We start from the raw sequence: 23,556 nt of genomic DNA on the forward strand, positions 1-23,556 counted from the left end.
CAGATTTACAGTAAAAATGTGTTTAAGCAGTTAAAGGCTTGTATTTCTATACTAGTTCCATATCTTCAAATTAAATACAGCTATTAACCCTCCTAAGGGAGGAAGGAAGGAAGGGAGGAAGGAAGGAAGGGAGGAGGAACGGAGGGGGGAAGGAAGAAAGGAGGGAGGAAGGGAGAGAGGGAGGAAGAGGGAAGGGAGGGAGGGAGGAACGAAGGAAGGGAGGGAGGAAAGGAAGAAAGGTAGGAGGGAGGAAAGAAGGAAGGAGGGAGGGAGGGAGGGAGGGAGGGAGAAAGGAAAAGAGGAAGGAAGGAAAGAAGGACAGAGGAAAGAAAGAAGGTAATGGGGAGGAAGGAAGGAAGGAACAAAAGAGAAGGAGGGAGGGAGGAAGGACAGATGGAAGAAAGGAAGGAAAGAAGGAACAGTCAAAACAGACGGGGTCAATTTGACCCGGGAGGACGACACGAAGGTTAAAACACTTGAAGGTATGTGAACCTTTCCTTTAAGTTCAGACATTAAACTTCCTGTCAGGACTCCGCTCAGAACAGCGTCTCTTATTGTTGAACACCTGACTTGAATGAGCTTAACAAATGAGATCAGACTGAAGATCCACGTTCATGCAATCAAACTAATTCAACACAGGCTCGAGTATTCAGACTAATTGCATCTGCACGACATTCATGAGCAGCCCATGACGTTTAATATAATGTCTAAAAAGTCAACTAAGACGTGTTTAGTGGATGCATGTCTAGATGTTTCTCTTTATCTGTTAACTGATTAAGGTCCAGTCTATATAACGGCTCAACCCATGCTCTGTGTCTCTGTTATGGAGCTTTTCCATTATACAGTTCCAGCACGACTCGACTCTACTCGGTTGTTTTTCTGCGTCTCCATCAGGGATAGTACCTGGTACCTGGTACTTTTTTAGTATCTGCTCTGCCGAGGTTCCAAGCGAGCCGAGCTGATACTAAATGTGACGTCAACAGACTGCCGGCCACTGATTGGTCAGAGAGTCACTGGAAGAGTCATGATCCGTCCCACACAAGAATCAAACCCAGCATTTTTAAATACCAACAACAGCGTTACAGAGATTAGTTTCTCTTCTCTTGCTTTGTGTGAGACAGAAAGCCTCATACAGCAGCAGGAAGGAAGGAAGGAAGGAAGGAAGGAAGGAAGGAAGGAAGGAAGGAAGGAAGGAAGGAAGGAAGGAAGGAAGGAAGGAAGGAAGGAAGGAAGGAAGGAAGGAAGACAGAAAGCCTCATACAGCAGCAAGTACACCATCGCCTCCATGTCCTCCATTGGTTATGTGTTTGTGTCACGTATAAAACAAAGTCACGGCAGTTTCACGGAGCCGTGGTAGGACAACCCCGCCCACGTTGAGTAGGTACTTTTTTGTAATGGAAAAGGTCTGTTCTGGTACCGTACCGAGGCGAGGTGAGCTGGAACTGTGTAGTGGAAAAGCGCCATTAGTCATGGTGAGGAGCTTGAACATGACAGAGCTGCAACAAGAGCAAACCTTCAGAGACAGATCAGACCCAATCAATCCATCAGCTATTTCCTGCCAGCCTCTCTCTTGGATTTTATTTATTGTTTTTTTATGTTTAAATTCTTCATATGTCTCCAGCAGAAGGGTGTGCTGCAGACTGCTGCTGCTCTGTGGTGGATTTAGTCATTGTGAATCTGTTTGATCTGTGTTCGACATCATGGGCTGCTCATGATGAGTCTGAATACTCGAGCCTGTCTTCAATTAGTGTGATTGGGTGAGCGTGGATCAGCCTTTATGGAACCACTTTAACCTGATCTCATTTATTCAAGTCAGGTGTTCAACAATAAGCGCTGCTTTTCTGAGCCTGCTTTATGGAACAAGACCCTGGTTTCTTTATAAGTTTATTTATTTGTAGATTTGTTTTAGTCACAGTAAAATGATGTTTTATAAATAGTTACCTTCACGACTTCTGTAACTCAGAAATAAACTGTCCTCCGTCTCTCACAGCATGTTAGGAAGGAACATTATAAGTATTCTTAGTATTATAACTCATAAACTATACTCCAACATTATTTTCCTTCTGTGAGCAACGTTTAACATTAAACTGGCAACATTTAAACCTTTAAATCAACAGTTATATATGAAACACATCTTATAAAGAATCAAACATCTGGACAGAGGTTTTGTGTGTGAACTGTTTATTGAAACAAAATGAAGCAGAGTTTACTTCTTCTTGGACACACCAACGGTGCGACCGCGACGGCCGGTGGTCTTAGTGTGCTGACCGCGCACACGCAGACTGGAAGAGAAGAAGAATAGAAGAGGAAACGTTAATAAATAAGGTAATATACTTTAAGATTTTTAACCATAATTCAGCAAGAACATCACGTTTAATAATCTGATCGTATTCTGTGTGAAAACTACTATAAACAGCTACTAAAAGTTATTTAAACTATTATTTTAACAACAAAATATTCTGTTAAAACACCAATAAATAGAAATAATTTAACACTTAATTTAAATGTTTTGTTTTATCTGAACAATTTAAAAACTAAAAGTTATTTAGTGTCACTGAAAACTAACAAATATTCATATTGAAGGTTTCTGAGCTTCACTTCAACATTTAAACACAGAAACACAATTTATTTATTTAACTGGTGTAAATTGAACCTTCCTGACAGTTTATAACAATCGTAACTAATATTATAACTAATTATTAATCATAAGTAAAACATGTTAAAAATATATGAATATAAAAGATTATAAACATTAGAAATGGAGATTTTACTACTTAAATATCTTCTCAGGCTTTTTATAAGAAACATAAATTCATGTTTTTAAAGACCTGCAGAAATAATATTTATAGTATTGTTATAAAAATGATGCAATTATTAAATAAATCTGACTAAATGTTTAAACTTCAAACATCAGCATTAATCTTGTGTTCCAGCTGAACTGTTTAACTCAGTTATTGATTATCAGTTATTAGTATTTATGAGTTTTTACCCCCAGAAGTGTCTCAGACCACGATGAGCTCTGATCTTCTTCAGCCTCTCCAGATCTTCTCTCAGCTTGTTGTCCAGACCGTTAGCGAGAACCTGAAACCAGAACCAGACCCGTTAATAACCAATAACCAGAACCAGACCCGTTAATAACCAATAAATCATCAATAACCAGAACCAGACCCATTAATGACCAATCATTAATAACCAATAACCAGAACCATTAATAACCAATAAATCATCAATAACCAGAACCAATAACAGGATAAACTGAAGATAATAAATCCTGCTCATCAGCTGAAATGATTTGATGTTTCTGGCTGCTCAAATCAAGCAGAACTGCAACTAATCATTTTATTATTGTTGATTAAAATCACAATCAATAAATTATTAAATTAAATCTGTTTCTCAAAGTTTTAAATATTTAATCCCAACAGTTTAAAACCTGAAGATAAAAACTCGTCTTTAATCAGTCGACCAAATCAAAGTTAAAATATTCTCACATCTGAAGCTGGAATCAGAGAATTTGGACGTTTTCTTCTTAAAAAGACTCAAAATGTTCTAAACTGATTTTAAGGTTGAATTAAAGTCTGCAGATTATAAAATGTCTCAAATCCAAACTCAACACATTTTAAGCAGGTTCAGTTTTTACTCATTAAAAGGCTGAAAAACCTACAAAACACCTGATATTAAAATAAATAAGTGATTCCAGATTCTGACATGTGAATATTTTATAGTAAACTGAATCTCAATCTTAACAGTTCCACATTTTTCACCATTTTCTGATATTTTATAAACCAAAAACAAACTATAAGAGAAAGTAACTGTTAGCTGTGATTCTGTTTTCTATCAGATGTTTTATTCTCTGAGTCTTTAATCATGTTTGTCCTGATTTTGGCGGAAGAGGAAGAGGAGGAGGGATGAAGGATGAAGGCAGGGTCCCAAAAGACCAACGAGCCAATCAGTGAGTTCAAATCATACTGTTATTTAGATTCTGAATATAAATCAACTTTCAGCTGTTTTTAAACACAGTGAAACTCTTTAATGATGCAGAATTAAATTAACATTAAGCTTCATATTATAGAATAACGATGATAATGATGTCATGTTTTAACCATCTTTCAGTCTCCAGTCTCCAACGTTACAGACCGCTCCTCTCTCTCCTGTCTGATAGTAGAGTGTATTATATATATATAGTGTATTCTCTCTCTCTCTTTCTCACCTGGCTGTATTTTCCATCCTTCACGTCTTTCTGCCTGTTGAGGAACCAGTCTGGGATTTTGTACTGGCGAGGATTCTGCATGATGGTCACAACTCGCTCCACCTGAACAATAATAAACAGCTGTGAGCTCAACGGGTACAAAACCACACCTTCACTTTAAAAACAACACAACATAGATTAAAGTTATCTTACCAAACTGTTATTAATTCACTCAGTTAGGGCATAAAAATCTTAAATTAAGTGAGGTAATTTATTCATTATGACACTGTCTTATGATTCATGCAAAATAGAGTAAAAGCTGGATAGCAGGATAATAATCACAACATCTGAAGGTTTTAACGTTTAAATCAATGTGACAACAAACAGAAAGAAAAGAATAAAGATATTTATGCAGAAGTTTGTTTCAGTCAATAAAGTTACAGTGAAAGAAAAACCCCTAAAATACTGATATTCCTGATATAATAGATGATAGATAGATGGATAGATGGATGGATAGATACTTAATTGATCCCAAGCTGGGAGATTACAGTGTAGCAGCATTACACGGACACATAGTGACGATACATATACTACGATATACTAAATACAGTAACTATACATACTAAAAAAGTGAAATAGAAATAGTAAATGAAATAAAATGTAATGTGTAATGTACAAAAGTATTAATTTTAATAATACTCATGTTCTTCTAACTTAAACTAAAGCTGAGAAGGTCTCACGGTTCCCACTCTGACTGTCTCAGTGACTCTACAGACAGTTAGGGTAAGGGGTGTACGGGTAAGGGGTGTAGGGGTAAGGGGTGTACGGGTCTCTGCTCTCTCACCTCCTCCTCAGTCAGCTCTCCGGCCCTCTTGCTGAGGTCGATGTCGGCCTTCCTCAGGACAACATGAGCGTAACGTCTGCCAACACCCTGAGACACAGACGGACACGTTAGTAAAGATAATAATAACACGTCTAACATCAGACAGTTATAAACACATCTGCTCTGTGAGGTCACGCAGCCGCTACCTTAATGGCAGTGATGGCGAAGGCGATCTTCCTTCGTCCATCGATGTTCGTGTTGAGAACACGAAGAATGTGCTGGAACTTCTCAGGGATGACCAGAGACTGAAAACAACAGAAGAAGAACAAGTTAATAACAGTCTGAGTGAAGGAATCATAAGAGACAGTTATCAGATATATGTATTTAAGCCAAAGTGGTAATAATTCATACTAAGAAAGCAAAGATGTGTTAGTTAATGTTTTAATAGACAAACATCTGCTCTAAAGGCTTTATTCTGACAGGTTTATTTCTAAAAGCTGCTCAAAACTTTACAGCTTTGCACAAAGCAGATCTTTTAAGGAAGTTTTTCTTGCTGTAATCATTTCTCCTATTCACACTGACCATTAGAAGATCCCTTCATAATGCATTTACTATTCAAAAATGTGTTTAAAAGTCGATCTGAAGATAAAACTTGTGATCTTCCCTCCTGAATCCTGCAGGTACTACATTGATTTTCTACCTTCAGAGAGCCGCTGAGTCTCTGCAGATAAAACTCACTAAAAAACATTAAGAGTCAAAGATCCTAATATGAAGCTTCAGTCGTCTGAATGAGTGAAATCTTCATCTTCTATGTTTCAACGTTACAGTGTTTTTAGTATCAAAGTCTTTTTGTTACTATACTTCCACCACAGCTCAACAGGAAACACTAAGAGGGAATCTGATGCTAAAAAGACTGTAAATGTGTCAGATATCACTTGATATGACTAACTCACACTGATGAAGCTCAATAGAAGCTGATCATCTACTTTATGATGACTGTGTAATAAACTAAGAGCATGCTTTCCATTTAAACCATTATAAAACCTGCAGCTAAGACTTGTGACTCCAGTATTAAGACTCTTGTTGCTTTAAACACCATTATATTAACTTTTCCGACACTTTTACATAAATAACAACCTGTCTGCAAACATATACTTAAATATAATCTTTCTGTGTATCTATTTAATGTATTAAACACGTTTCTGTCCACGCTTCTTCACACGCTACATGCTGAAACCCTCGTTAGCTTCTCAACCGAGCTGCTTCACATTTAAAAGCATTTTAAAGATAACTGGTGATGCTGGTAACAATAAAACTAGTCAGTTGACCCAAAAATTAACTGGTTATATCTACGTTTTAGTTTAAAGGCATAAAAACAGCGTTAATTCAGTGTTTTGGGCGCTAGTTAGCCACATTTAGCCCATACAGCTCAGCTCAGGGCAGCGCTGACAGTTGGTGTTAATTTATCTTATTTCTAATATTAATCTACCAACAATTCAACATCACACCGCTCACATACACTCTGATAGACTCGATAAACCTTTAAAAGTAGGAAAAGAGTAACGTTAAACTTGGATGATTGCGGATTTCTAAAGGGTTCCCGGTAGATAGAAAATATTCACCCACCATCTTGGAAGTAGGTTCCGTGCGAAGAGGAAGCTGATTCGATCTCGCGAGAGTTTGAAGGCGCCGATAACTGGGTGGTGTTGTGTGTAAATGTGTTATCGTGTAATTTAGTACCTCTTTATTTTACCTTAATCTGCATTAAACTGTGTATTTAACCGTAACAAGTTATATTATAGTGTGTTTAACTTTAACACAGCTGTAAACACAACCTGTTTTATTTGTTACACCCAACAGTAACCGCGGGAAACACACTTTTACCAGCACGTGAACATAATTCAACAGGTTACAGAATTCGACATAACACCGGAACTCACCCTTTACTTTAGATATGTCCGACAAGAAGAAAAATACATAATTTACTTATTGTTTTAAATAAATAAACATATCATTCATTTATATTGAAGACATAAGTTAACATATTTTTGTATTATTTTTTTTAAACATTGTAACACAGCATAACGACATAACATAAAAAAGAAGAATAAAAAACAATACAAGCAAAAAAAGGAGCTAAAAACAAGAATAACAAAATAAAGCAAAAAACAAAACAATTAAAAGTCATTTTTGTTTGAACATTGAATAAAAATAAAACGTTTTATATTTAGTTAATCCGTCCGGGTGAAGACGAAGCGGAACCTTTGTTCGTGTTGTAGTTTCTTTTAATTAAACGTTTTTATTAAACACATTTTAACTTACTATTTTAAACCTTAAAAAAAATCAAACATATCATATATTTATATTAAAGACATAAATTAACACATTAACAGATTCTTACTTTATGTCTCTTTAATCCTTCCGGGTGAAACGAGGCGGAACCATTGTTCGTTCTGTAGTTCTTTACTAAACGTTAGCAGTGATGGCGGAGCTAGCAGTAGCTGTGGTTGAAGCTGGCAGCGATGTAAACACAGCTGGAACCCAACAGAAGTCGCTATGGCGTATTTACAGGATGAGGTGATTTAATTAAAGAGTTGTGTTTTTAAACATTGTTAAAAAACTACAAATGTGTTTAATGTTTGTTGTTTTTACTGCTGCTGCTTCCTGTTAGCAGAGCAGACACAGGGCTTAATCAATGCACTGAGGAGTATTCAGATACATCATCATACTGATTATTCTTTAATAGTTGTATAGGTTTAATATGTATTCATTATGCATCGATTCTTGCAGATAAATGTGTTTAAAATGAGTTTATTTATGCTGTTTGTAGCCGCTGTTAGCTGTTAGCATGCTGTCAAAACAAGCTCAGGTTAGGTGGTGGCATTAAAAGTGTAACGTCACCAATGTTGACATGATTAAAATAAAACTAGAAATTAAGATAATTAATCAATCTGCATTAGTCTGTGTTGCTATGTTACCATGTTACGTCATATTTAGATCATATTGTTCAGCTGCAGATGTCAAACTCATCAGACTCTGTGATGATAAACTGGGAATCAGGGTTATTGTAGTTCACTAAAACTAAAACTAGCTGTGAAAAAATAATTTAGTTAACTGAAATGAATGATGACAGTTTTGTAAAAAAGGAAACCTAAATAAAAACTAGAATGAACAAAGCAAAACTAACTAAAACTAAAGTGAAAATCATCAGATAAAATGATCTTAGTTTTAGTTTTCTTTTCATTTTCTCAATTTTTACTGTATTGTGTTTCAGTTTGACTTGTTGAGATAAACAAACACAGCTTATTTGACCTCAGTGTCAGCATTATTTCATCCTTTACAGCTTCTACTAATCGAGGCTTTCCTCCTGATACCTGAAACACTATAAAAACTAAGACTACAACTACATAAACACTAAACTAAAACTACTTCATCACTTGTTAAACTCACTAAAACTAAACTGGAATAAAAACTAACGAACATTTCTAAACTATAATAACCCTGCTGTACAGACATTATATGAAAAATGGCTGTTAGCTTTTGTTAATTGTTTGTTTTTGTCCAGACGACTGACGGAGAAATCCCAAACCTGAACCTGGGAGAGCTGGACCTCACTACTGATGAGTTCATCCTGGATGAAGTGGACAGTAAGGCAGCGTTCATCCTCATAACGTCTATAATCTGACTCTCTGACACTATATCAGGATTCATGTTTCTCATATTATTATATTAGTAGGTTGAAAAATATCATTTCAGTCATTTTTAAAGGAAAGATTAGAAACATTTGCTGCTTCCAGCTTCCTGAATATGAAGACTTTCTGCTTTATCTTTATCATATATGAAAGTAAATGAAACATCTTGGAAGTTTTGAACTCTTTAAAACGATGTGATCAACATTTTTCACCACTTTAAATATTTTCACAGACTAAAGAACTAATGAAGAAAGTCTGCAGATGAATCAGTAATGACAATAATCTTTATTTGAAGCCCAGATATTCTTTAATCCAGACGTTTTCAGTCATTTTTTGTTCACTAAAATACTAGAATATTTTGACCAGGAGTGAAGTTTTAGTTCTTAGTCGCCACATGTGAGTATTATAATAACACAACACTGAAAACGTTGCTGTGTCTAAAGGAAAAGATTAAACAAGACAAGCTTAATATTTGCTTCAAAAAGCACAGATTCAGATTTCTAATGGACTGTAGCTGCATATGAATGTAATTATAATTGATATGTGAGTCCTGATAAACTTCCTGCATGAAGGAAACAAACAGAAACATTCACAGTCTCAGTTGTTCTTCAGTGTAACAGAGATATAACCGAGCAGCTGTTTGTATTCTCTGTTCTCTGCAGTTCACATTCAGGCGAACCTGGAGGACGACCTGGTGAAAGAGGCTCTGAAAACGGTGAGAAAACAACCTCAGAGAGCAGCTTGTTGTTCAGATCTGAGAGAGAAGGAAGTTCAGTCAGAGTTTAACAAGCTGTTGATGAAATACTGAAATGTATCTAGCTGTGATGATTATAAACGAGCCAGAGATGTCACACTACTTCTTTAGTTTCCATGTGGTTTAGTGTGCATCATCTGCAAGAAGTCCCTCAAATGATGCAAACTTGGTGTGAAAGCACTGATGTCACACTCAAGATCACATCAGATATTTTTGTTACTTTGAAAGTAATTCAGAGACTGTGATTCTCCTTAAAAAGTCTCCTCAAAAATGTAACTTGTTCAAACCTGCAGAAACCCTGTTAAACACTTGCTGAGTGATACAAGAGTTTGGTCATATCACTCAGTCCTAGTCTGTATTAGATGGATGGATGGATGGATAGATAGATTACTTTATTAATCCCCGAGCAGACGTTTAAAATGTCGAAGCAGCGATACAGGACACAAAGAGAATACATAGAAACACACCTTCAGCATTGCTACAACCCAGAATAAAAGCACAATAAGTATATAGATATGGGTGTTTATTAGTCAGATTCAGATTGATTCTTTATTGTCTCTAGGGGGGAAATGTGTTGTCATATATCTATACTCATAACATTCAGACGGTCAACAAACATCATTAATAAAAAAACTTGTAGACTTTCAACAGGATACAAAACAAAAACAAAACAAACTTTCTAGACAAGACTTAAACACAAATTGCACAAATAGGTGACAAATACTGCCACCTAGTGGATGTCTTATTTAGAATAGTCTGTACTGATCTGTATTCAAGATTCAAGAAAACTTTATTAATCCCTTGAAGGACAATTCATTTGACAGCTCGCACCACAACACACTCGTACACATAAATAACAAGATAAAAAAACACAGAAGAAAGAAGAAGAAGAAGAGTTGGCAGCTGTGTGCAAAGTTTGCAAAGTCTGCAAAGTCTGCAAGCCGTAGTCCAATACATAGTTCATTAAGAGGTGTTGATCTGGTGTGTATTTGTGTGTATTAGTGTGTATTGGTGTGTGTTGGTGTGTATTGTTCTGTTCTGTAACCGTGACGATGCCTCTCTTCTCTGTCTGGTGTCTGCAGGGCGTTGATCTCCGTCAGTACTCCAAACAGGTGGAGACGGAGCTGCAGAGGATCGAACAGGCCTCCATCAAAGACTGTATCCTCTCTGATACACACACACACACACACACACACACACACACACACACACACTAAAGATGAATCAATGAGTTGATGGGTTTATTGTCCTGAGTTGTCGTCTGTCAGACATCAAAGAGAGTCAGAACATCGCTCTGCTGCACAATCAGATCACCGCCTGTGACTCTATACTGGAGGTGAGACCGCACACCTTCATCCTCATCTTCATCGTCATCTTCACCCTCACCCTCGTCCTCATCTTCATCCTCATCCTCATCATCGTCATCATCATCCTCACCCTCGTCCTCATCTTCATCCTCACCCTCACCCTCATCCTCACCCTCACCCTCATCCTCACCCTCACCCTCATCCTCACCCTCATCCTCATCCTCATCCTCACCCTCATCTTCATCCTCACCCTCACCTTCATCCTCATCTTCATCCTCATCCTCACCCTCACCTTCATCCTCACCCTCACCTTCTTCCTCATCCTCACCTTCATCCTCACCCTCATCCTCACCCTCACCTTCTTCTTCATCCTCATCCTCACCCTCACCTTCTTCTTCATCCTCACCCTCACCCTCATCCTCACCCTCATCCTCATCTTCATCCCAACATACACTACTCATCAATCACTGAACAGACAGGAAACCAATAACAGTTATCATGTCGATCAGCTTCTTTAAACTCTCGTAAAGCTTTTAAACTTCTTCTTATCTCCTCCTCCTCCTCCTCCTCCTCCTCCTCCTCCTCCTCCTCCTCCTCCTCCTCCTCCTCCTTCTTCTTCTTCTTCTTCTTCTTCTTCTTCTTCTTCTTCTTCTTCTTCTTCTTCTTCTTCTTCTTCTTCTTCTTCTTCTTCTTCTTCTTCTTCTTTTTCTTCTTCTTCTTCTTCTTCTTCTTCTTCTTCTTCTTCTTCTTCTTCTTCCATCTTCCTTGTCTCAGTGTTCAGTGTCTGGTTCTCTCCTCAGCAGCAGTTAATGAAGGTATTTAAGGTGTTTAATGTCTCCTTGTTTCTCCTCCTGCAGCGCATGGAGGGGATGCTGAGCGGCTTCCAGAGCGACTTGTCCTCCATCAGCAGTGAGATCCAGACTCTGCAGCAGCAGTCGGTCAGCATGAACGTCCGTCTGAAGAACCGGCAGGCAGTCCGAAGCCACCTGAGCCAGCTGGTGGACGAGCTGGTGGTGCCTGGAACCATGATCTCGTACGTACCAGACACAGTAACACACACACACAGGAAGTTACACACAGGAAGTTACACACAGGGAAGGATGATGTTTAGCACAGTTAAGGTTATTTGCACTTTGTTAAGTAAATGCATACGACCCGAAAACATCTGAATTTACAACCTTCAGTTTGTTATATGATGGAAATCAAATCTTGACACAGACAAGTCAATGGTTGCCATGGATACCAAATACATTTCAGACCTCTGAAGTCTCATTTCAAGCTGCTCTCACGCCGAGAAGTGATAGAAATGATTATATTATACACAGAATATAACAGCGACGTATATTTATCCTGCTGTCACACACACACAAACACACACACACACACACACACACACACACACACACACACACACACACACACACACACACACACACACACACACAGAAACACAGAAACACACAAAGAGACACAAACACAGAAACACACACTTATAGAAACACTCACACACACACACACACACACAGAAACACACACACAGAAACACACACACACACACAAACACAAACACAGAGACACACACACACACACAAACACACACACACACACACAGAAACACACACACACACAGAGACACACACACACACACACACACACACACACACACACACACACACACACACAGAGACACACACACACACACATACACACACACACTCTGCTCTATCTTAATGTTGTGTGTCTCTGCTCGTAGCCCTTTCCTTACTTTAACGTTGTGTGTCTGTCTCTCAGCACCATCCTGGACAGCCCCGTGACAGAACAGGAGTTTCTGGAGCAGCTTCACGAACTCAACAACAAGATCAACTTCGCCAAAGAGTTGAGCTTCAGAGAGACGCTGGCGTGCTCCGACATCCAGGACATCGTGGACCGACTCAAACTGAAGGTCTGCAGGACGAAACACGCTGCTTATACTTTAAATCTGTTTTATTAGATTTATATAACTGCAGTGATTTTCTGTGTTTGCTGATAAAACTCTGGTGTCCTACACTCAGAACTGAACCTGAATGCATCACGCTTAAAAACTGTATTTTATCTTCCAGATCCTAGATTTTAGTCTTTATTTGCAGTTTTTTTTCTATTTTTTTACCCCTTTTTTCCTTTTTTTATAAATAACGTTGTAATCTTGTCCAGAAGAGTACTAAAGTCTATTTTTATTTTTATTTTCCCCTCCTCCTCTGCTTCACCGTCCACTCTGCTGATCTTCAGGCGGTGTCAAAGATCCGAGAGTTCATCCTTCAGAAGATTTACTCGTTCAGGAAGCCGATGACCAACTATCAGATCCCACAAAACACGCTGCTGAAATACAGGTGAGACGCACCTGAGATTAATATATAAATATAAATGTATATTATATATGTGTGTATAAATAAATGTCCTCTTGTCGTCTATCTGCAGGTTTTTCTATCAGTTTCTTTTAGCCAATGAGAGAACGGTAGCGAAGGAGATCAGAGACGAGTACGTTGATACGATGAGTAAAATCTACTATAGTTACTTCAAGTCGTACAGCGGCCGACTGCTCAAAGTTCAGGTGAGACCAGAACGTTTATCTCTAGTAGCTCAAAGTTATATTTATATTATGTCGTTCTGCTGCACTCGTCTGTAGAAGAGAATTAATATCAGACTCTAAACAGAGAAACTCTGAACTCGGCTGATATTAATTAGATTAACCTTCGCGTCGTTTGACTATTCCTTCTTTCCTCCCTTTCTTCCTTCTCTCTTTCTTTCTTTCCTCTCTCTTTCCTCCCTTCCTTCTTTCCTTCTTCCATCCCCCTTTCTTCCTTCCTTCTGTCCTTCCTTCCTCCCTCCTTTCCTTCCTTAATTCTTCCTCCTTTCCTTCCTTCCTCCCTCTTTTCCTTCTTTCTTCCTCCCTTCCTCCCTCCTTTCCTTCCTTCCTTCCTTCCTTCCCTCCTTCCTTCCTCCTTTCCTTTCTTCCTTCCTTCCTTCCTCCTTTCCTTCTTTCCTCCTCCTTCCTCTCTTCCTCCCTCCCTTCCTTCCTTCTCCCTTCCTTCCTTGACTCGAGGACAACAGGAGGGTTAAACTGTAAAATATCACAACCTCCATAACACATATCTGTGTCACAGTGTGTTTGATAATCAGAGTTTATGTAAATATTTTGTATTTATAAGATTATTAGCCGATATATTGGTCAGTCAGTGTGTAATTAACTGTGTGTGTGTGTGTGTGTGTGTGTGTGTGTGTGTGTGTGTGTGTGTGTGTGTGTGTGTGTGTGTGTGTGTGTGTGTGTGCGCAGTACGAAGAAGTCGCTGATAAAGACGATCTGATGGGAGTAGAAGACACAGCAAAGAAAGGTATCATTTAAACTCTGAGGAAGAAAAAGACTCATACTGTCATTCTTTATGTCTTTATATATATTTCTATATATTAGTGATACTGTGACAGAGTTATATATTTAATCTATCAGTGTGTTAGTTGTGAAAGTTCCTCCTTGACTCGCTGCTGCAGGTTTCTTCTCCAAACCGTCTCTGAAGAGCAGGAACACCATCTTCACTGTTGGCCAGCGGGGGGCGATACTGAGTCCTGCTGAGCTGGAAGGGCCGATCCTGGTTCCTCACACGGCTCAGAGAGGAGACAGCAGGGTGAGACGGCATTAATGAGGGGTTTATATTAGAGGGTTAGAGCAGGCGGGGAGCTCTGGTCCTCTGAAATGAAGCCAACGTGGAAGTAACTTAAAACTGCATCCTATCAAAAGGCCACCAGGGGGCGACCGTTTTGGTGTCAAAAGGACTTCCGTCTCTATACAAGTCAATGGAGAATTCACCAACTTCTCACTTGATTTCTAACCTCAGTAAACGTTTTCAAAATGTGTTTATGGTCTCAATCGCTAGTTTAAAGCCTTCTTCAATGCAGTATGATGTTCATTTGGGACATTTTGGCCTCCCTGATTTTATGTGTTTATATGACCATAAACACATTTTGAAAACGTTTACTGAGGTTAGAAATCAAGTGAGAAGTTGGTGAATTCTCCATTGACTTGTATAGAGACGGAAGTCCCTTTGACACCAAAACGGTCGCCCCCTGGTGGCCTTTTGATAGAATGCAGTTTTAAGTTACTTCCGCGTTGGCCTCATTTCAGAGGACCGGAACTCCCCGCCTGGTTAGACCAGTGAACAGTGATGATAACCCTCTCTGTGTCTCCTTCAGTATCCGTATGAGACGTTGTTCCGCAGTCAGCACTACGCTCTGCTGGATAACGGCTGCAGAGAGTTCCTCTTCCTGTCCGACTTCTTCATGGTGACGGGAAACTCGGCCTTCGACCTCTTCAACAGCATCATGGGAAAAACTCTCAGCATGTTCCTGGTACCAATTAAATATAATAATAATAATATTATAATATATGTCTTTACTGTGTGTGTTTCAGCTCTGTCTGAACAATAAGAGACATTTTCACCGTCGTCAGCGTAGTTACTGATGTTGTTACCACGGCAACAGATGCAGATATGTTGAATGGCTCAGTAACAAATAAGGCAAGATGAGCAATTCAAAAATATATTATCCACCTAGAAAGAAAGAGGAGATGGGAAGAAAGATGAAGGAGGAGAAAGAAAGACAAAGAAAGAAAGAAGAGGAGGAGAAGGGAAGAAAGATGAAGGAGGGAGAAGAGAAAGAAAGGAGCAAGAGGAGAAGGAAAGAAAGAAAGAGGAGAAGGGAAGAAAGATAAAGGGAGAAGAGAAAGAAAGGAGGAAGAGGAGAAGGAAAGAAAGATAGAGGAGAAGGGAAGAAAGATAAAGGGAGAAGAGAAAGAAAGGAGGAAGAGGAGAAAGGAAAGAAAGAAAGATTAACGGAGGAAGGAGAGAGGGAGAGAAAGAAAGAAGTAAAGCAGTCAGGTTCCTGAACTCCATGGTTACCAGAGTAAATGTAATATTTAGAACAATTGTATTCCATTACCTTTATTTAATATAAAGTTATAATGTGTATATCTGTGTCTCCTGCAGAAGAGTATGTCCACGTATGTGTCCGACTGCTACGACAGCATCGCCGTCTTCCTCTGTATTCACATCATCCTGAGATTCAGAGCCATCACAGCCAAGAGGAACATCCCCGCTTTAGACAAGTGAGATGAGACTGATGATCAGAGTTTAGGTTCTGATTGAGCTCGTTGAGACAAGATATAAGATATTAATGAAGCTGTGTGTGTGTGTGTGTGTGTGTGTGTGTGTGTGTGTGTGTGTGTGTGTGTGTGTGTGTGTGTGTGTGTGTGTCTGTGTCTGTGTGTCTGTCTGTGTGTTTGTGTTCGTGTTTGTGTGTGTGTGTGTGTTTCTGCGTGTGTCTCTGTGCGTGTGTGTGTGTCTCTCTGTGTGTGTGTGTGTTTTTGCGTGTGTGTGTGTCTCTGTGTGTGTGTGTGTGTCTCTCTGTGTGTGTGTGTGTGTGTGTGTGTGTGTGTGTGTGTGTGTGTGTGTGTCTCAGGTACTGGGAGGCTGTGTTAGAGCTGCTGTGGCCGAGGTTCGAGTTGATTCTGGAGCTGAACATCATCAGCATCCGAAACACAGACCCTCAGAAACTGGGAGTACTGGACACCAGACCTCACTACGTACGTCTACACACACACACACACACACACACACACACACACACACACACACAGTCATCCTCACACACACACACATCCTCACACACTGTCTGATGGTTTCAGATCACCCGTCGCTACGCTGAGTTCTCGTCGGCCATCGTCAGCATCAACCAGACGTTTCCCAACGAGAGAACCAACACTCTGCTGGGACAGCTGCAGGTAACACACACACACACACACATGCACACACGCACACAGACACACACACGCACACACACACACGAGGCGTTCAGGTACCTGTTGTTGCAGTGAGGTCTGTTGATGGTTTTTGATGAACTCTTAAGTTAAATTTTCTCAGGTAGTAAAACTTTCTGCTTCTTGATACTTCTATAACATTTACATTTAGACGCTTTTATCCAAAGCGACTTACAAGGGAGAATAACATTCAAGCTACATTGCAACAGAGACTTTAGTGTGACAATAAATAAATACTGCTAAGTAGTTGTAAGTTAAGAGAGGAGGAGCTTCAAGTGCTTCTTAAAGACAGAGATGGAGGCTCCTGCTCTGGTGGTTTTCGGCAGCTCTGCAGATGAGAATAACCTGGGTTGCCGTGGTCGTACGGCCGGCAGAGCCAGGCGATGCTCATTTGATGAATGCAGCATCCGGGGGGTAACATGTGCTCTTACAAGAGCATTAAGTAGGTGGGAGCATTCCCAACAATCAGGAAAGCATGAGAGACTTGAACTTGATGCGAGCAGCTACAGGTAACCGGTGGAGCTCGATAAGCAGCGGAGTGACGTGTTCCCTCTTTGGCTGGTTGAACACCAGCCGCACTGCACCGCCACATTCTGTGGTATAAAAAACACATTTATGCTTTCTGTAAAAAATAAATGAATCAAAATGATATAAAATATAGAGAACATTTGATGAATGGACGATATACAACACTTTAATTCTCCTCTCCTCAATAACAGAATCCCTTAATGTCACAAACTCTTAGCTCTAAATTATATCTTTAATTATATATTAGTATAAGATGTTGTGTCTAGTCTGAAGTAACAGATATTTTACTCTCAGTAGTTGATGTTGAAGTTGTTTCAGATGATGTGATGTCAAACTGTGATATGCTTTCAGATCGAGGTGGAAAACTTTGTTCTGAAGATGGCGGCAGAGTTTCCCTCCAGGAGAGATCAGCTGATCTTCCTCATCAACAACTACGACATGCTGCTCAGCGTCCTCATGGTGCGTTCAATGACTCTCCTTCTGAACTCTGGTCAATAAGAAATCATCCAGATGTTTGACTTGTGTGACTGTTGCTTTCTGACCAGGAGAGGGCAGCAGACGACAGCAAAGAGGTGGAAGGTTTCCAACAGCTGCTGCTGGCCAGGACGCAGGTACACTTCCTGTTTGTGATTAACCCTCCTGTTGTCCTCGAGGGAGGGAGGAAGGGAGGAAGAAGGAAGGGAAGGAGGGAAGGGAGGGAGGAGGGAAAGGAAAGGAGGGAGGGAGGTAGGAAGGAAAGGAAGGGAGGAAGAAGGATGGAAAGGAAGGGATGAAGAAGGATGGAAAGGAGGGAGGAAGGAAATGAGGGAGGGAGGGAGGAAGGAAAGGAGGGAGGGAGGAAGGAAGAAGGAAGGGAGGAGGGAGGGAGAAGGGGAAAAGAGTAAGGGAGGAAGGAAGGAAAGGAAGGGAGGAAGAAGGATGGAAAGGAGGGAGGAAGGAAAGGAAGGGAGGAAGAAGGATGGAAAGGAGGGAGGATGGAAAGGAGGGAGGGAGGAAGGAAAGGAGGGAGGAAGGGAGGGATAAAGGAAAGGAGGGAGGAAAGGAGGGAGGAACGAAGGGAGGCAAGGAAAGAAGGAAGGGAGGAAGGAAAGGGAGGAAGGACAGGAAAGAAGGAAGGAAGGCAGGAGGAAGGAAGGAAAGAAGGTAGGGAGGAGGAAAGAAAGAGAGAAGGAGGAAGGAAAGGAAGGAAGCAAAGAAGGGGGGATGGGAGGACAGAAGGAAAGAAGAAAGGGGGATGGAGGAAGGAAAGAAGGAAGGGAGGAAAGAGAGAGGAAGGAAATAAATAGAGAAGGAGGGAGGAAAGAAGGAAGGAAGGAAGGAAAGAAGGAACAGTCAAAACAGACGGGGTCAGTTTGACCCGGGAGGACGACAGGAATAAACTGTGTTCGTCCTTTTAATGTGAAACTTCACCACAAATGATTTTATATTAAATTCTTCCTCCTCTTCCTCGTCTTCCTCCTCTTCATCTTCCAGGAGTTCATCGAGGAGATTCTGTCTCCTCCGTTCGGGGGGATGATCGCCTTCGTGAAGGAGGCCGAGGCTCTGCTGGAGAAAGGGCAACTCGACCGGCTGAAGAACGAAGAAGGTGAGAAGAGAGAGTTTCATATTTCCTCTTCATGGCTTCAATTTACTGATTTATTTACTATTTAATTTTAACTGTAGGAGCAGAAAAATATCTTTCTACATCTCTTTAGGGCGCACTCACACTAGGGCCAGTTGTTCCGTACCGCGCTGATGCACGGATGTCCCCCGCTGGCCCGCACTCACATTATCCCAACCGTACCGTACTCAAGCACAGTTGCCTCCGTCACATTGCACAGAAACATATAGACAGTTTACTCTCATAAAACATGCACAGGTGTGTGTTGGCGTGCTGTGTGCCGGTAAAACACAACACAGCTGATCAGTTAACACAACGATGATTAAAAAGTGCAGCTTGTTCTTCTGAGTCCTGCCTGTGTAGGATGCAGTACTAGATACTGGTGTAAAAGCAGACGTCCTGATTCAACTCTTTACTCCAGTAACAGTAAGACTTAGTTTAATGAAGTCACCAAATGACTTTAACACATTTCATTACTTTATATGATGCAGATTAGTAAAATATGACTTTTATGAGGGTCACAGAGTCACAGATAATAAACTTAGCATTTCATAATTGTAGCAGCGGTGCAGCAGATGTAATGAAGTCCACGCAGCACGCTGGATGCAAACTAATATTAAGCCTTTAGCCTTTTCATTATAATGTCAATGGACATAAACTGAGTTCTTTTGCCTTAATAATGATAAAATAATACACAAAAAATGGTTGGATTGGGAACCCATATATGCATAATGTCTCCATGTTGCATTTAGTGTTGCTTGTGAAATGACCAGGGCTCAGCTAGTGTTGCTTTTTAGAAATCACTGATTCCAGGGATTTAAAATGTGTTATTTTCGGGAAAAATATGAATCCCTAGTGTTCATGCGTGACCAAGTGTACCGAGCCTAAGCACACCTCTTCCAACCGTACCGGACCAGGGAAGTGAACCGTACTCAAGCTCGGTACACTTGCCAAATAATCCGGATTTTAGGGGCAAACATGCTCGGACACGGTACGATTGCTTAGTGTGAGTACGCACTTAATTAAGAACAATTTAAATTTTCTTATTGTTTATGTTTTGAAATGTTTAACACAAGATTTCTAATTCATTTGTTTTCCAAAAATATCTTTATCACTTTTATCCGACACAAACTGACTGTTGACAAATGATCAGAAACATAAAGTTTAAAGTTCATCCTGCTCCACATGTCACGTATTAAACTGTTATAACTGTAACTAGAAAAAGTTTTTCGGCTCTATAAAATATTCCCAAACTGTTAATTTCATATTATATTTTCATTCTTTGTGAAACTGATTCAGATTCAGAGTTCTGACTCAGTGGATGTTTTAGTTTGGGTTAGAAACAAACAGAATCAGTTTATAGTGTTTGGGTCATGTGATCTCTGTCTGTCTGTTTCCAGTAATCCTGACTGAAGGGTTCGATGCTCAGTCAGATGGTTTCACTTCATACTTTAGTTTTGTTTTCCTGAATAATCGACAGATTTAATTCTCTGTTTCATTTCTGTCAGTGTGAAGCTGCAGAATTCATCTTCCCCACTTCCTGTTTACTATTTCCTGTTTCCTGTCAATATACTGCTTCTTATCTGCTGCTGTTTTATTACATAACCCTGTTACACTGATAAAAGTACATTTACTGCAATTTGAGGTACTTGTACTTTACTGTAGTACAGTTTGAAGTACTTGTACTTTACCGCAGTACAGTTTGAGGTACTTGTACTTTACTGTAGTACAGTTTGAGGTACTTATACTTTACTGTAGTACAGTTTGAGGTACTTGTACTTTACTGTAGTACAGTTTGAGGTACTTGTACTTTACTGTAGTACAGTTTGAGGTACTTGTACTTTACTGTAGTACAGTTTGAGGTACTTGTACTTTACTGCAGTACAGTTTGAGGTACTTGTACTTTACTGTAGTACAGTTTGGGGTACTTGTACTTTACTGTAGTACAGTTTGAGGTACTTGTACTTCACTGTAGTACAGTTTGAGGTACTAGTACTTTACAGTAGAACAAGTTTGAGGTACTTGTACTTTACTACAGTACAGTTTGAGGTACTTGTACTTTACTGTAGTACAGTTTGAGGTACTTGTACTTTACTGTAGTACAGTTTGAGGTACTTTTACTTTACTGTAGTACAGTTTGAGGTACTTGTACTCTACTGCAGTACAGTTTGAGGTACTTGTACTTTACTGTAGTACAGTTTGAGGTACTTGTACTCTACTGCAGTACAGTCTGAGGTACTTGTACTTTACTGTAATACTGCATACTACATCACTCATAATACTGCATACTACATCACTCATAATACTGCAGTACTTTAACTATAATACTATATTAATACTTCCTGCTGCAGCTCGGATCACTCAGCTCATTCGAGGTTTTTCCAGCACGTGGAAGCAGTCGGTGGAGTCGATGAGTCAGGACGTGATGAGATCTTTCACCAACTTTAAAAACGGGACCAGCATCATTCAGGTGAGTCGGCAGGTGTTTCAGTCACATGACCTCATAGCTTTCCTCCCACAGTGCTGTTAACTTCCTGTTCCTGCTGCAGGGCGCTCTGACTCAGCTCATCCAGTACTACCACGGCTTCCACAAGGTCCTGAACCAGCCGAGCTTCCGCAGCCTGGCCGTCCGCTCCGAGCTCATCAACCTGCATCACCTCATGGTCGAAGTGAAGAAACACAAACCTAACTTCTAACGGCCAATCAGACGAGCCGCTGTTTGAATCTGGAGCATGAAACAGGAAGTAAAAGCTGCAGCTCTCATCTGAAGGACATTTTTCTGGAAGCATTAAAACACTTTAGTCTCATCATCACGGATCAGTGAAGACGACGAGCTGAAGAACCAACAGTCAATGTCACTCTGCATTAAAACAACTAAACATCTAAAGTGATGAAATGTGCTAAAAAAAAGAGAGATTTTAAATTATAATCCTTCAGATTTCAATCCTGGTTGGTTTTTACAGGATGCATTCAGGTACAGTAGTGAGCGTAGGACATATGAGAACTAGCAGCACTCAGAGTCCCAACACACCATCTCTGCAGTTAAACCTGTAAAATGGAAGTAAATGGATTTAATTAAGTTTAAAAATACATTTGAAGCTGCGTTAAGAGCGAGTGAAACGTGATCTGATCCATTGTTGTGACATCATGACAGCAGCTCAGATCTGATTTAATGGCTCAATAAAGATATTTTAATATAAACTGAGTCAAACTTTGAAACAGTTTATATATTAAAGTATATTTATGAAGTGAAGACAGTGTGCAGACGTTCTCTTTACTCACCTGTTATAGTTATAAGAACCTCTCAGGTGCTCGTATGTTGCATTTCCTGTGACTCCTTCACAATAAAATCCAGCCTCTTCTGATCTGAAGCAGCAGCTGCAGGAAACGTTCACATTAGCAGTGATACTGTGTGATTATTACACTAACAATAACAACTACACACAGTTAATCACTGAATATAAACACAGTGAATAAAAACCTTAAGGATTATAACTTTAAATTTGACTATTTATTAATAAAATGAACATTAACGACTGATTTTATTCAGTTAAGCAGCGAGAAAAAAAACCTTCCTTCATGATCATGAAACACTGAATGATGATAAATGTGTGTTTTTATTATTTAGTCTTTATTGTTTGTTATGATTGAGATGAATAAAGTGTAAATTATTGATTTATATCACTGCACTAGTGAGAGAGAGACGCTCTGACTAATATATTACTTGAAAATGTGTATTTTCTTTTTTTTTCTGTTAATCTGAGAAACAGCTTCAACGAACGTCAGCAGTAGAAATATAAGTTTGGTTTTATTGTTTTATTCTCAATAAATCCCATAAAAATATTATTCATTCTGATAAGTTGTGGGATTTGTTGACTTGAATAAAACTTTATTATATCTCCAGATTTTCCTCTTTAACCCTCCTGTTGTCCTAGAGTCAAGGAAGGAAGGAAGGAAGAAGGAAGGAAAGGAGGGAGGGAGGAAGAAGGAAGGAAAGGAGGAAAGAAGGGAGGGAGGGAGGAATGAAAGATGGAGGAAAGGACGCTAGGAAGAAGGAAGGAAACGAGGAAGGGAGAAGGAAGGAATGAAAGATGGAGGAAAGGACGCTAGGCAGAAGGAAGGAAACGAGGAAGGGAGAAGGAAAGGAGGAAGGAATGAAAGATGGAGGAAAGAAGGAGGGGAGGAAAGGAAAGAAGGAAGGAAACGAGGGAGGAAAGGAAAGAAGGAAGGAAACGAGGGAGGAAGGAAGGACAGGAGGGAGGAAGGAAGGGAGGACGACAGGAAGGTAAAACAGACAAACAAACAGTCTTTCAGCTGCTGACTGAGTGAATCTTGAAGTCGCTTTGTGCCTTTTTTGTGTGTTTTTTTTCTCTTTTCTCTCCGTACAGAGTCACGATGTCGCTTCTGTCTGTGTGAATCATTCCAGTCTAACAAAGAACGATGAGAAAACAACAAAGATCTGGGTTTTACTTTTTTTATTTCATTGTCATTCGTCCTCATTAGATCTGAAATACCACAGAAACAGAATTCATAGAAGGACAATAAACATAATAATAAATAGACAATAATATATTTAAGAGACATTAAAGTACAAAACATAACAGAATAACAATGAAAGCATTTATAGGAAACCGTGTTAATACCTTAAACATCAGGAAAGATTAGAAAATACCAATAAATCACTGCAGTATTTATAAGAAATAACAATAACTGAAATGTCTGAGTGTCTATGAACGCACCACCAAGAACAGGAAGTGTTGAAGGCAGAAAATCACATGAAAACTAAATGTTCAGTTAGGTTACACATCAGATAAAAGGGAAGAA

General features: G+C 39.7%; 3 protein-coding genes and 1 gene segment (V, D, J or C); 2 read left to right on the forward strand and 2 right to left on the reverse strand.

Moving 5' to 3' along the window:
* The window catches only part of LOC133996245 (immunoglobulin kappa light chain-like), a 630,565-nt gene that overhangs the window by 422,000 nt on the left and 185,009 nt on the right, over nt 1-23,556 (reverse strand). The gene's annotated exons all lie outside the window — the stretch shown is intronic.
* The window catches only part of LOC133996249 (Ig kappa chain V-III region MOPC 63-like), a 630,498-nt gene that overhangs the window by 420,228 nt on the left and 186,714 nt on the right, over nt 1-23,556 (forward strand).
* On the reverse strand, nt 2,165-6,664 carry rps18 (ribosomal protein S18). Its single transcript, XM_062435843.1, has 6 exons — nt 6,636-6,664; nt 5,216-5,314; nt 5,031-5,117; nt 4,208-4,309; nt 2,990-3,081; nt 2,165-2,282 (listed from the first exon to the last, which is right to left on the reverse strand). The coding sequence occupies exons 1-6, from the start codon at nt 6,636-6,638 to the stop codon at nt 2,207-2,209; spliced, it is 459 nt and encodes a 152-aa protein (XP_062291827.1). The 5' UTR covers nt 6,639-6,664; the 3' UTR covers nt 2,165-2,206.
* Nucleotides 7,479-23,556, forward strand: part of vps52 (VPS52 subunit of GARP complex) — a 142,486-nt gene continuing 126,408 nt past the window's right edge. Inside the window, exons 1-20 of one of the 2 annotated variants that reach the window (XM_062435792.1) lie at nt 7,479-7,586; nt 8,575-8,656; nt 9,364-9,416; nt 10,538-10,613; nt 10,724-10,791; nt 11,620-11,795; nt 12,554-12,704; nt 13,028-13,128; nt 13,217-13,349; nt 14,073-14,130; nt 14,285-14,418; nt 14,984-15,139; nt 15,775-15,893; nt 16,247-16,370; nt 16,473-16,568; nt 17,484-17,591; nt 17,678-17,743; nt 18,606-18,717; nt 21,084-21,202; nt 21,282-22,967. In XM_062435792.1, the coding sequence (XP_062291776.1) occupies nt 7,566-7,586; nt 8,575-8,656; nt 9,364-9,416; nt 10,538-10,613; nt 10,724-10,791; nt 11,620-11,795; nt 12,554-12,704; nt 13,028-13,128; nt 13,217-13,349; nt 14,073-14,130; nt 14,285-14,418; nt 14,984-15,139; nt 15,775-15,893; nt 16,247-16,370; nt 16,473-16,568; nt 17,484-17,591; nt 17,678-17,743; nt 18,606-18,717; nt 21,084-21,202; nt 21,282-21,428 (2,100 nt within the window). In that variant the 5' untranslated portion in view covers nt 7,479-7,565 and the 3' untranslated portion in view covers nt 21,429-22,967. Of the gene's footprint in view, nt 7,587-8,574; nt 8,657-9,363; nt 9,417-10,537; nt 10,614-10,723; nt 10,792-11,619; nt 11,796-12,553; nt 12,705-13,027; nt 13,129-13,216; nt 13,350-14,072; nt 14,131-14,284; nt 14,419-14,983; nt 15,140-15,774; nt 15,894-16,246; nt 16,371-16,472; nt 16,569-17,483; nt 17,592-17,677; nt 17,744-18,605; nt 18,718-21,083; nt 21,203-21,281; nt 22,968-23,556 lie in introns of those variants that run through there. The other variant, XR_009927204.1, reaches the window with a different exon arrangement.

This window comes from Scomber scombrus, chromosome 16, assembly GCF_963691925.1.
Source record: "Scomber scombrus chromosome 16, fScoSco1.1, whole genome shotgun sequence".
NCBI lineage: Eukaryota > Metazoa > Chordata > Actinopteri > Scombriformes > Scombridae > Scomber > Scomber scombrus.

What these genes read in the sequence shown, in the direction of transcription:
- rps18 (XM_062435843.1), bottom strand. An exon ending in GAGAGCTGACTGAGGAGGAG is followed by an intron (nt 4,310 to 5,030) that starts GTGAGAGAGCAG and finishes ATTATTGTTCAG; the next exon opens with GTGGAGCGAGTTGTGACCAT. An exon ending in GGTCTGAGACACTTCTGGGG is followed by an intron (nt 2,283 to 2,989) that starts GTAAAAACTCAT and finishes CTTCTCTTCCAG; the next exon opens with TCTGCGTGTGCGCGGTCAGC.